Here is a 10740-nt window from a genome sequence, read left to right as displayed (position 1 = left end):
TACGCGTGCTAGTTCACTTCCTTCGGATCATCTTGCCAGTTGCCACTAAGCTCTGCCCCCGAGAAGATGTCTACGGTGACCCGCGCCTACCTCGACCAGAGGCTCGCCGCCGTCGCCAAGCGCTGCTCCAGAGGTACTAACCAAAACGACATGCTGGCCTGTCGGTTCACCATGCCGGCAATGCTCTTGCCGCTCTGTTCTACTAGTACATTGTAGCCATTAACATCCTGCACGGCGACCCACTCACCCTGCTGAAACTTGGTCGTCATTAACATCCCGGTGTTGATTCGAAACTACGGAGGCCACCATGGCGGGAGCCTAGGCCGCGACCATCGCCACCGTCGCTGCCGCAGTCCCCACCGTGAGTACTTCATCAGAAGCAACCACTCACCCTGCACGGCAAATACATTTCCTGAGAATACGGTCTGATGTGGTCCGTGCGATTTCTCTGCAGCTGGCGAGCGTGAGGATGTTGCCGTGGGCGAGGGCGCACCTGAACCCCACCGGCCAGACGCTTATCATCTCCACGGTCGCTGGGATGGCCTACTTCATCGTCGCCGACAAGACCATGCTGTCCATGGCCAGAAAGCACTCCTTCGATGACGCACCTGACCACCTCAAGAACACCTCCTTCCAGTAGTCAGACTATAATAGATCCATTAGTAGTGCGTAATAAGCTGTATACGCCAGCCCGTACGTGTCTGCTGAAAGATGGTGTATAACGTTCAGCACTTATGCGAGATCAGGCGAGGCTTGCAGACAGTGAGTGGTGTGGTGTATTGGTCTTCTCTGCGTGCAATTAGCACTTATCTGATCAAGTAATCATCATGTATCCAGCCAGCAGTAATCTTGAATTAATAACAACTTGCCTTTGTCTAACTTAGGTTCACCTATCATCACCCATCTTGCATTTTCTTGTTTGTGGTTATCATTTGACATGTGGCAGTGTCAGAGCATGCAGGAGACCGAAATAACTCTCCATTCTTTTTGACTCCCTAATTACCCCCTGTTTTGCTATGCACATCGGGATCATGCCACCTCACTTGTTAAATCTTTTGATAAGGTTTAATAGATGGCATGGCAAATAAGGAAAGTTTATAGAGGAAAAACATGCATCTATATCTATATCATCAATATAAAAAGATCCAATAGGGCAGATCCAGCAGATCTTGGCCATCCATTAGTGTTAATCGGATAGTCCTTATTGTCCTAATGGTGAGCAACTAAACATGTTTAGTGCTAAACGCGTTTACAGCTAATCAATCATTTCTCTCCCCGATCCCCTTCCTTATGTACCCTTTCACACGAAAGAAAACTACCACAACGAACCATCTTGCGATCCCCTTCCTTACGTACACTTTCACACGAAAGGAAACTGTCACAACGAACCATCGCGCGATCCCCATCCTTACGTACCCTTTCACATGAAAGGAAACCACCATAATGAACCATCATGCGATTCCCTTCCTTACGTACCCATTCACACGAGAGGAAACTGCCACAGTGAACCGCCCCGCAGCGCCGCCCCATCACCTCGCTTCAGCAACGCATGCCGTCCCCATCGCCTCAACCCATAACAGCTTCAAGGACGCCGCCCCTCACGTCTCCGTGCCACCTCTACCTATCGCCTTTGCGTGGCCTCGGCCATAGCGACGCCGCCGCAACTTCAAAGACGCCGACTGTCGGGAACACCGCCTAGACCGCCTGCCGACCGGCGGGGGCGCGTCGGAGGCACCGCCTGGACCGCCCATCGCCGTCGGACCTGTCAGGGATGCGGCGTCCGTTGGCGTCGGGCCGTTGGACCATCATGGACACTTCCTGGACCGTATGCCCGTCCCTCTCCGTCAGGCCTAGGTCGTCAGTGCCGCCTTAGGGGACACGCCACCGTCAAACACGCATTGATTCACGTTTCACTGAACAGAAAAGCATCATGTATGCACTGAAAATTGAACCCAAATCAGGCTTCATAAAACTGAACCAACATAAGTCTTGTGTGCACACATTCAACAGTTATTAAGCTTCATTACCAACGTGCGCTATGAAACAACTAGGTTACATAGTGATATGGAACTTTTGGTAGCAGCTGGGTAGTGGATCAGTTGTGCTGATTTCAATGGATTGTGCTTAGATTTTTGGATTTCTCTTTTAGTGGCATGAGGATAAGATATGTGCCCCCTCCCCTGGTCACTTGCATATACCCTTAACTACGTTGGATTAGTACAATTTTCAACCCATTTGAAGGAAGAGATGGACCTGCCACTGGTGGTGCTTACACAAACTATTTTTTATGTTACTTTTCTAAAGAAAATTCAGGTATATTTTCAAGCCGGATTAAGATTACACGTGTGTTGAACGTGCACATTTACTAGTTTCAACAAAGGAGAGAACGAGAGTTGTCATTGTGTGCAAAAATCCCTCTTGAACCTGAAGTAGGAATCATGCACCTCCACTTTCAATGTTGGTTCAGGTTGAAAGCAGTCCTTGTGGAGCAATCGTGCACCAGGCCGAGTATTGATTTTGAATGAAATTTGACCAAAGTTTGACGAGTGCCTACAACTCTTTTCCACTTCCACTTTCTAACCTAGCCGCTGCCACAACTATCACTACAGCTTCGGTCCCCCTCCTCTTCTCCATTCGGCGGTCTCGTCGGCGGAAAGAGGAATGGGGACCTGTCCTTCTCTTTTTTCGTTAGGTTTTTACTTCTCCGGCGACATCGACGAGGTGGTGCCGACAATGGCGTATTAGAATAAGGTCTCTCTAGTCTTTCCCTACCTCGACGACGTTCGATCTAGCACCACCGAAGAGCCCGTGAGAGTTTGTGTCCCCAGATGTGTTGGTTCCTTTCAGATCTTGGCAGTTCGTGTGTCTTTTAAGGAGAGCTTATGGCTGGCTATTGGTGTGACAACTTCGACATCTTCTTCTGTGTTGTTCTGTGGCTTGGGCCGATTTCTCCATCCCTCGGTACTGATGGTGATGGATTGCAAGCCTCTTCTATGTTGGGTGATACTCCAGCCGGTGTTGCTTCAACGATTTTTAGATCATGTCTCAGGGGCAAGTGGCGATTGGCGGTCTTCAAAGCCTGGTATGGCAAGGGTGATTGCAGATTTCGAGTTTCTTTGCTTTCCATATAGTGCAATTTTCAATCTACAGCGGGCGGCATGCAATCAGAGAAAGAAGAAGACTAGTATGCCTTTTAATTTAATTTAATTTTGTACTGGTTGTTCTACGTCCAATTGTTTTCCTCGATATAGATTGGATCTTAGATGCCCTTTGGGTGTCTATATTAAAGAAAGAACGCTAAGGTCACGCGTTTGACTCTTTGCAACAGTAGCCTTTTCCCATTGAATTTGAGCATAAAATATATTATTGTATTGTAAAAATAAATCCAGCCCATGTGGGACCAAACTCAACACCTAAGCCCTTGAGGTGCCGAAAGACAACAACTGTGATGCTAGCGAAACTAAAATGAGTACATCGCATGGTTATACCTAGTAGCACAAGTAAATTTGAATTTGAATTTCATTTGTAAATTTTGAACGGTGACCACTTGGTATTTTTCAGTAAACACGTTTCTCGTACCCTCTTGGTATTTTTTTTTGTTATTGCCCAAACCTTGGGCGAGGGTCGAGATTCGCGACAACGGGAGATCTACGGTGGTGGTGCAAGCAGTGACCGGGCTAGCTAGTGGAAAATTTGAACAGATGGCCAACTTTATATTCCCCCACAACCAAAGGGATCAACAAAGGATTTGCAGCGAACCGCTCAGCTCTGCCCCCATCTCATCTCACACACCACTACTCATCTTGCCTCACACACTTCACTGCTAGCTACTAGTTCATTTGCTTGCGTTCTCGTGCCACCAACCTCGATCGCCAAGATGTCTACGGTGAGCCGCGCCTACCTCGACCAGAGGCTCGCCGCCGCCAACCGCTGCTTCAAAGGTAATCACTGACGGCATGCTCCTAAGGCCAACAGACTCTTGCCATTTTTTGCTGCTTTCTCTCTGTGCCGACACTTGACTTGATCCTCTGACATCGGGCTTACCATTTAACTCAAACTGCAGAGGCTGCCATGGCCGGAGCCAAGGCCGCGGCTGTCGCCACCATCGCCGCCGCAGTCCCCACCGTAAGTACACGTTTCTTGCAAGCACCCCCAAGATCCATCCAACAATCATGCATCTCACTGTCTTCTTCCTCCGTGCCTTTCTCTGCAGCTGGCGAGCGTGAGGATGCTGCCGTGGGCGAGGGCGCACCTGAACCCGACCGGGCAGGCCCTGATCATCTCCACCGTCGCCGGGATGGCCTACTTCATCGTCGCTGACAAGACCATCCTCTCCATGGCCAGGAAGCACTCCTTCGAAGACGCGCCGGACCACCTCAAGAACACCTCCTTCCACTAGTTTGATCCATTATTAGTAATGCCCAATAAACCTTGTACGCCAAAGTGCATAGCGTACTGATCAGCAAGGGAGGTCAGGGATGCTCCCGTCCCGGATAGTCTTGTACTGCGAGTGCAATTGCTCATTTCGTAATATATTTTTCATCATGCAAGTAGCCATGTACAGTATCTTTTGAGCTGGCAATACTGAATGATGCACCAGCATTTGTTTAACCAAATTTTTCCAACTATCGTGGCTATTTTTATGAATCAGTCAGATTATATAAAAAGTTAAGCAACCTCAAGTTGACGTTTAGTTTAATCTTGTTGGCTCGCTGCCACCCACGTGACTAGGACATCAACTTTTTTTTAATAGTACATACACAAGCGCTCATACATACGCGCATGCACTCACATCTGTGAATGCACACACGCACCAGGGCATTGACTTGATCAGCTAAGAACATCTAGTACTCACATCCTAGTTTCCACTTAGCAAATTCACCGACAGTGCTGTTTTGATCCGAGGTGATCTCAGAAAGATGCCGAAATTTCTCAAAGCGGGGTATATACACACCATGCATCATGTCAAAAACCAGTATTACATTTTCATTGCTTGCTGCCAGTGATCTTCCCAGAATATATAGTTGTTTAACTATCAATAAGTCAGTCCACACAACTGAATCGTCATGTTCGGTGGCGTTTGGTTGTGTGGTTATCCACCATAGGGACAGGGATAACCAGTTTTCCTGAGGATGCCACTCGTTTGGTTGGAGAGCAAGAGAGGATATAGATAGCCAGATGCCTGGGAATATTCGGCTAAAAGCTGGCTGAGGAAAGTCGCGAGATTCTCGCGGATGAGGGCAGCCACTCGCGTGCGAATCGTTTTCCTTTTCCTTCTTCTGTCTTACCCCTCACCCGAGCGAACCTTGACAGCTCCCTCGCCCGAACAAAGAAGCGGCGGCGATGATTTGGATCGGGGTGGCGGTACGAGTCAACAAGGACTCCGGTGCATTTCAGGTTCAAATCCTCAGCGTCTCTCCTCCCCCTCTCTCTTCTCCGTCTCCTAGTGGCGAGATGTGGCCATGGGCTGGTGGGGAGTGGGAAGCGCCGGCGGCTGGGAACGGGGAGATCTGGCGGCGGGGAACGTTAAGCTCCGGTGGCTGGGAACCGCGAGATATCTGGTTGTGGGGATTGGAGAGAGCTTTGGCTAATTAGGAACACGAGAGGCAAGCTTCTCTGTTCTTTCTGTACATGTGACCTGATGCTCTTCTCTGTCTCGTTTCTTTTTGCAGGTCAGACGAAGACACCCGTAGCATCGTGCCAGTGAAGAAAATAGTTGTAACTTGTCTATGATGTTGGACTATAGTGTTGAGTGTTGGATTATGAAGTTCAACTTTAATTCTATTCACAGCAAACATACAAATGCCTATCCCTAGCCACCTCTTATCCTCCCAACCAAACAATAAGATGTGGTCATCCAACTCACCCAATCCCTCACAACCAAACGGCATAAATTGGCTATCCCCAACCACCTGGTTAAGGATATCCTCAGCCAAGTCATTCTCGCCCACGAACCAAACGCCAGCTTCGTGTTCAATCTGGCAATTACTCCGGCGAATCACACATCTCGTTTTGTATATGCATATGCGATGTATAATATGTTTTTTATGTGTACTTATTTATAGTACATAAATTTAAGTGAATGGCAGACATGCACATGTGATGTGCTCCCTTCATTTTTTTTTAGTCTGCATATAAAATTTGGTCGAAGTCAAACTTCGTCAATTTTGACTAAGTTTATATAAACATATATCAACATTTACAACATGAAATTAGATGCATCACGAAAAATTAATTTCATACCATATAGCTTTAATATTGTAGATTTTGATATTTTTCCTACAAAGTTAGTCAAACTTTTCAAAGTTTGACCGTGACCAAATTTTATATGCAGGCTAAAAAGAAATGGAGGGAGTATATATGTTTTTTTGTTATGAACACGATGCCATTGGTGTGAAAGTGGTCACAATTTTGTTTACTTAAATTTGGAATAGATTAGTGTAAATATTTGCACGACACCAAAATTATTTCAGATCTCACCAAAATCTCCGAATTTTATACGATGTAGAATTTAATGTAGAATCAGTTCGTCTAAAATTCTTTGGATTTGAACAACATTAGTCCAGTTATGACACGGTTCTCATATAAGTTATCATTGCTACATAACTTTCTTTTGCGATTTCATCCCTACAAGAAGGCTTGGACGTGCTTCGCTTTGCTGTTGCTGGATTTCAGAAAGATAGTTTTTGGTTTGGTGTGGAAGAAAGATGATGGAGTGGTTTTTAATGTGGTTGTTAGTGGGATTTGTTGGCGGTGTGATTATGTATTATCTTCTAATCAATAAATACTAATGTGAGGAAGTTCCGTTCAAAAAAAAAATACTTAGGAAAGTTTCTTGCGTTGGTAGCCTCATAAACTATATTGCCGCCATAGCGTCACATGCTGGCGCTTCTTTTTTTAGATGGCGAAAGGGTGCACAACACAGGACTAGTGTGCTTTTACAAGCTGGTTGTTGTCCATTAATTTGAGAAATCATTTACCCAGTCAAAATCATGAATCAAATACAAAATTGAATGCCTCAACTAAATGAAAGAGCTTGTTGAGAAATAGTTGACCTGATCAAAATTGTAAATCAAATTCAGAATTTAAAACTTCAATTCAGTAGGAGGGCTCCGAAATGAAGGAGCATAGTGAGTTAAATGATAGCTATAGTAAACAGCCTTTACATTTTCTGAATGAGCGATCAACACCTGGCAAAAGGGCTAGCATGAACACTGGGGAACGATACCAGCCAAACAAAGGATATGCAGGGAACCGCTGGTGGGGTATGATTGCCGTCGGGTTGGCGGTAAACTGGGAGCGCCCACCCCACACACATCGCCAACAAAACGGAGGGCACGCTGACAGACACTGCATTCACGCACATGCTCCTACCTATGTCTTATCCTACGCACGAACACGCTCCCTGCCAACCCCAATCATCGATCCACGCCTTATCTTTACGCGGTTGCAGAGGCGAGGCGCGTGTGCTCTGCCGCAGCGCCGGCCATCCCGCCTGCCGACAGGGGCAGGCCCACGTTGGCCCAGGAGGTAGCCCATGACACCGGGTAAAAAATCATCTTACCTTATACTACATTAGAGCCCATGTAGGCTTAGACACCCCTAAATTTCCTAAAGGGACACCCCGTCCAGACCAAACGGCTACAACTAGCCAACTAGGGCCCAGACGGCCCAGCCGACAGGCAGCGCGTGACGCCCTGGAAAAGGCCCACTACACACATTGATCGATACGTACCTGCCTTCGCCTGTCGCCTCGCCTGTTCCTCTAATCGCCGCTGCGCTTCGTGCCCCTGTACGCCTCGCTCGCAGTCGCCGCCAATCGTCAGATCGCCCCAATTCGCCCAATCAGTGTAGAAACAGATAATAGGTATCTTGCACTATGCGTCCGCCTCTATTGCAATTTCCAAATTCTGTTCTAATTCTTGCGTTCTTTCTCTAACCCTAGGAAATTAGGGCTACTGGATAAGACTAGAAATTTTGATTGTATTGGCTGTTGGACTATTTGGCTATTGTAGTGGTAAGTGGAGAAGAATATTTCAATACTCTAGGAGACTAAGACGGCTGGAAGCACCGGCAACATGTAAGTAAGTTTTATTTTACAGCCATGCAATTGCAATTCAAGTAGACATGATTCGTAGTTTTATACAGTTTGCCAAAAAATTGAACTACTTGTCTGCTCGGCGGCTTTGATCCCACATGAATCATTTCATGATTTCAACTTAGAGCATTTGATGAGTCTAGCTAAACATTATCCAAAAGATATCGATGATGGAGAACTCACGGACCTCAGACATCACCTTCATCTTTACATTGCGTATGTCCGAGCAAATGACCGCTCCTCTGGTATATCCCTTAGTTTATCGACTTTTGAAGCTAGTACTAATATTGCCTGTTGCCACTGCTACAGTTGAGATATATTTTTCAGCTATGAAAATTGTGAAGACATATTTGCGGACTCGTCTTGGTGGCGACGCCTTGATGCACAACCTTATTTGTTATGTGCAGAAAAATGAAATGAGGAAGGTTAGTAATGATCCGGTAATTGTGATCGCTTTGAGGCCATCAAAGAATTTAGGAAACCATTATAGAAAGGTAATGGTTTTAACTTACTTATTACATAACTGTAATTAATATGTATACCTGGTTGCTAAGTGGTTTCATTTCTTTTAATTTGTAGGCAATCAAGATCAAGTGCTGCATTTCCTCGTCATCAGTTATACTTTATTCACTAATTGGGGACTTTAATTTGATTTCCTTTACCGTTCAATTTCCTACAGTGAATAAATATTTCCTTTACCGTTTAATTTTCTACAGTGAATATTATGACTTGATATTCACATATATGTGATAGACATGTGACCCCGGGTCATTTTTGTCCTGGGTCCGCCCCTGCCTGCCGATACCACCGCTCGTCTCGAAACCACGTTCTCGCTTCCCGCCGTATCAGCTGAGCTCACCGTCCTCTCCGTGCGCCGGTTTCGCGGTTTCTTGCATCCTATAAATCCGGCCAGAGCACCGAGCTGTGCCCCATCCCATCTCACATACCACTACTCGTCTTGCCTGACACGCTTCACAACAGTTCACTTCCTTGGGTTCTCGTACCACCAACCTCTCTCGCCAAGATGTCTACGGTGACCCGCGCATACCTCGACCAGAGGCTCGCCGTCGCCAAGCGCTGCTCCAGAGGTACTAACCAAAACGATATGATGCATGGCCCGCCGGTTCACCATGCTGGCGATGCTCTTGCCACTCTGTTCTACTCCAGTACATTGCGGGTTTGTGTAATGTTTGCGCTGAAACTTGGTCATCGTTAACATCCCGGTGTTGATTCGAAACTGCAGAGGCCGCGGCTGTCGCCACCGTTGCAGCAGCAGTCCCCACCGTAAGTGCACATTGCTCAGCCGGCACGGCTAGTTGCAAGGACGAACAATCTCACCAAGTTCTTCCTCCGTGCCTTTCTCTGCAGCTGGCGAGCGTGAGGATGCTGCCGTGGGCCAAGGCACACATCAACCCAACTGGGCAGGCGCTCATCATCTCCACCGTCGCCGGGATGGCCTACTTCATCGTCGCCGACAAGACCATCCTCTCCATGGCCAGGAGGCACAACTTCGAGGAAGCGCCGGAGCACCTCAAGAACACCTCCTTCCACTAATTAGGCTGTAATAGATCCATATTAGTAGTGCGCAATAAGCCGTATGCGCCGGCTCTATCGTACGTATCCGCTGAAAGATAGTATAATGTTCAGCACTTACCCGAGATCAGGCGAGGCTTGCAGACAGTGAGTGGTGTGGTGCACCTGCTCTTCTCTGCGTGCAATTAGCACTTATCTGATGAACAGTGGCGGAGCTTGGGCAAGAATCATGGGGGGGCCACTGGCTGGGGGGGCAAACAAATTCACTATAGGTTGATTTTTGGTGCAAAAATAGGCCTAAAACTAAGATATATACATGTATTTTTCTGTGAGCTGGGGGGCCACCACCCAGGTTGGCCCCCATGAAGCTCCGCCACTGCTGATGAAGTAATCATGCATGTATCCAGCCAGTAATCTTGAACTAATTATAACTTGCGTTTGTCCAACTTAGGTTCACCTACCATCACCCATATTGCATTTTCTTGTTTGTGGTTATCATTTGACATGTGGCAGTGTCAGAACATGCACAAGACCGAAATAACTCTGCATTCTTTGGACCCCTGATAATCCTCCCCTGTTTTGCGATGCACATGGGGATCATGCCATCTCACTTGTTAAATCGGATTTGTCTAGGACACATCTAGATGTGCCTTACTTATTGCATATCTAAGTGACACAATCAAACATAAAAAGGAAAAGAAAAAGAAAAAAGAAAATATCCACACGAATCTTCGCGTAAGATCAATGACATAGGACTTAGATGTGCAATACTTACGACACATCTAGATGTGCTTTAGCACAGCTGTAAATCATTTGATAAGATTTAATAGATGTTGTGGCAAATTAGGAAAGTTTTTAAAGAAAAAGGAAAAGAAAATCTCATAGCACTCCTTCATTTTAACAAAGCAGAGCACAAGAGCAAGACGTACGCATACGGCGTTTCCCCGATGTTGATCATCATCATCAACTCTACATCCATCGTTTTACCTACAAAAGAATCCATGAACTCTTTTCGAATAAATTCATCAAGCTCCTTGTCTTTATACTCCCCATCCAATGAGCTCGACGAATCCATCGTTTTACCTACAAAAGAATCCATGAACTCTTTT

The 10740-nt window shown here is 46.5% G+C and overlaps 2 protein-coding genes, 1 long non-coding RNA gene and 1 pseudogene across 3 annotated transcripts; all 4 read left to right on the top strand.

Annotated features, from left to right (window-relative positions):
- Positions 1 to 307: 307 nt before the first annotated feature.
- On the top strand, positions 308 to 893 carry LOC125526687 (annotated as a pseudogene).
- A 2847-nt stretch (positions 894 to 3740) lies between these two features.
- Positions 3741 to 4616, top strand: LOC125526690 (early nodulin-93-like). The gene is made up of 3 exons (XM_048691333.1): positions 3741 to 3941; positions 4064 to 4125; positions 4214 to 4616. Exons 1-3 carry the CDS (start codon positions 3878 to 3880, stop codon positions 4397 to 4399), a joined length of 312 nt encoding a protein of 103 aa, XP_048547290.1. The 5' UTR covers positions 3741 to 3877; the 3' UTR covers positions 4400 to 4616.
- Positions 4617 to 5116: 500 nt separating this feature from the next.
- Positions 5117 to 6116, top strand: LOC125526692. Its single transcript, XR_007291852.1, has 2 exons — positions 5117 to 5397; positions 5673 to 6116. It is a non-coding gene; the product is annotated as an uncharacterized LOC125526692 (long non-coding RNA).
- A 2928-nt stretch (positions 6117 to 9044) lies between these two features.
- On the top strand, positions 9045 to 9801 carry LOC125526691 (early nodulin-93-like). Its single transcript, XM_048691334.1, has 3 exons — positions 9045 to 9186; positions 9342 to 9382; positions 9467 to 9801. The coding sequence occupies exons 1-3, from the start codon at positions 9123 to 9125 to the stop codon at positions 9650 to 9652; spliced, it is 291 nt and encodes a 96-aa protein (XP_048547291.1). The 5' UTR covers positions 9045 to 9122; the 3' UTR covers positions 9653 to 9801.
- Positions 9802 to 10740: the final 939 nt, after the last annotated feature.

Source organism: Triticum urartu, unplaced genomic scaffold (assembly GCF_003073215.2).
Source record: "Triticum urartu cultivar G1812 unplaced genomic scaffold, Tu2.1 TuUngrouped_contig_1408, whole genome shotgun sequence".
Classification (NCBI taxonomy): Eukaryota; Viridiplantae; Streptophyta; class Magnoliopsida; order Poales; family Poaceae; genus Triticum; species Triticum urartu.
Note: the sequence above shows the minus strand (reverse complement) of the source record. Positions and strands in the feature narration are given on the sequence as shown.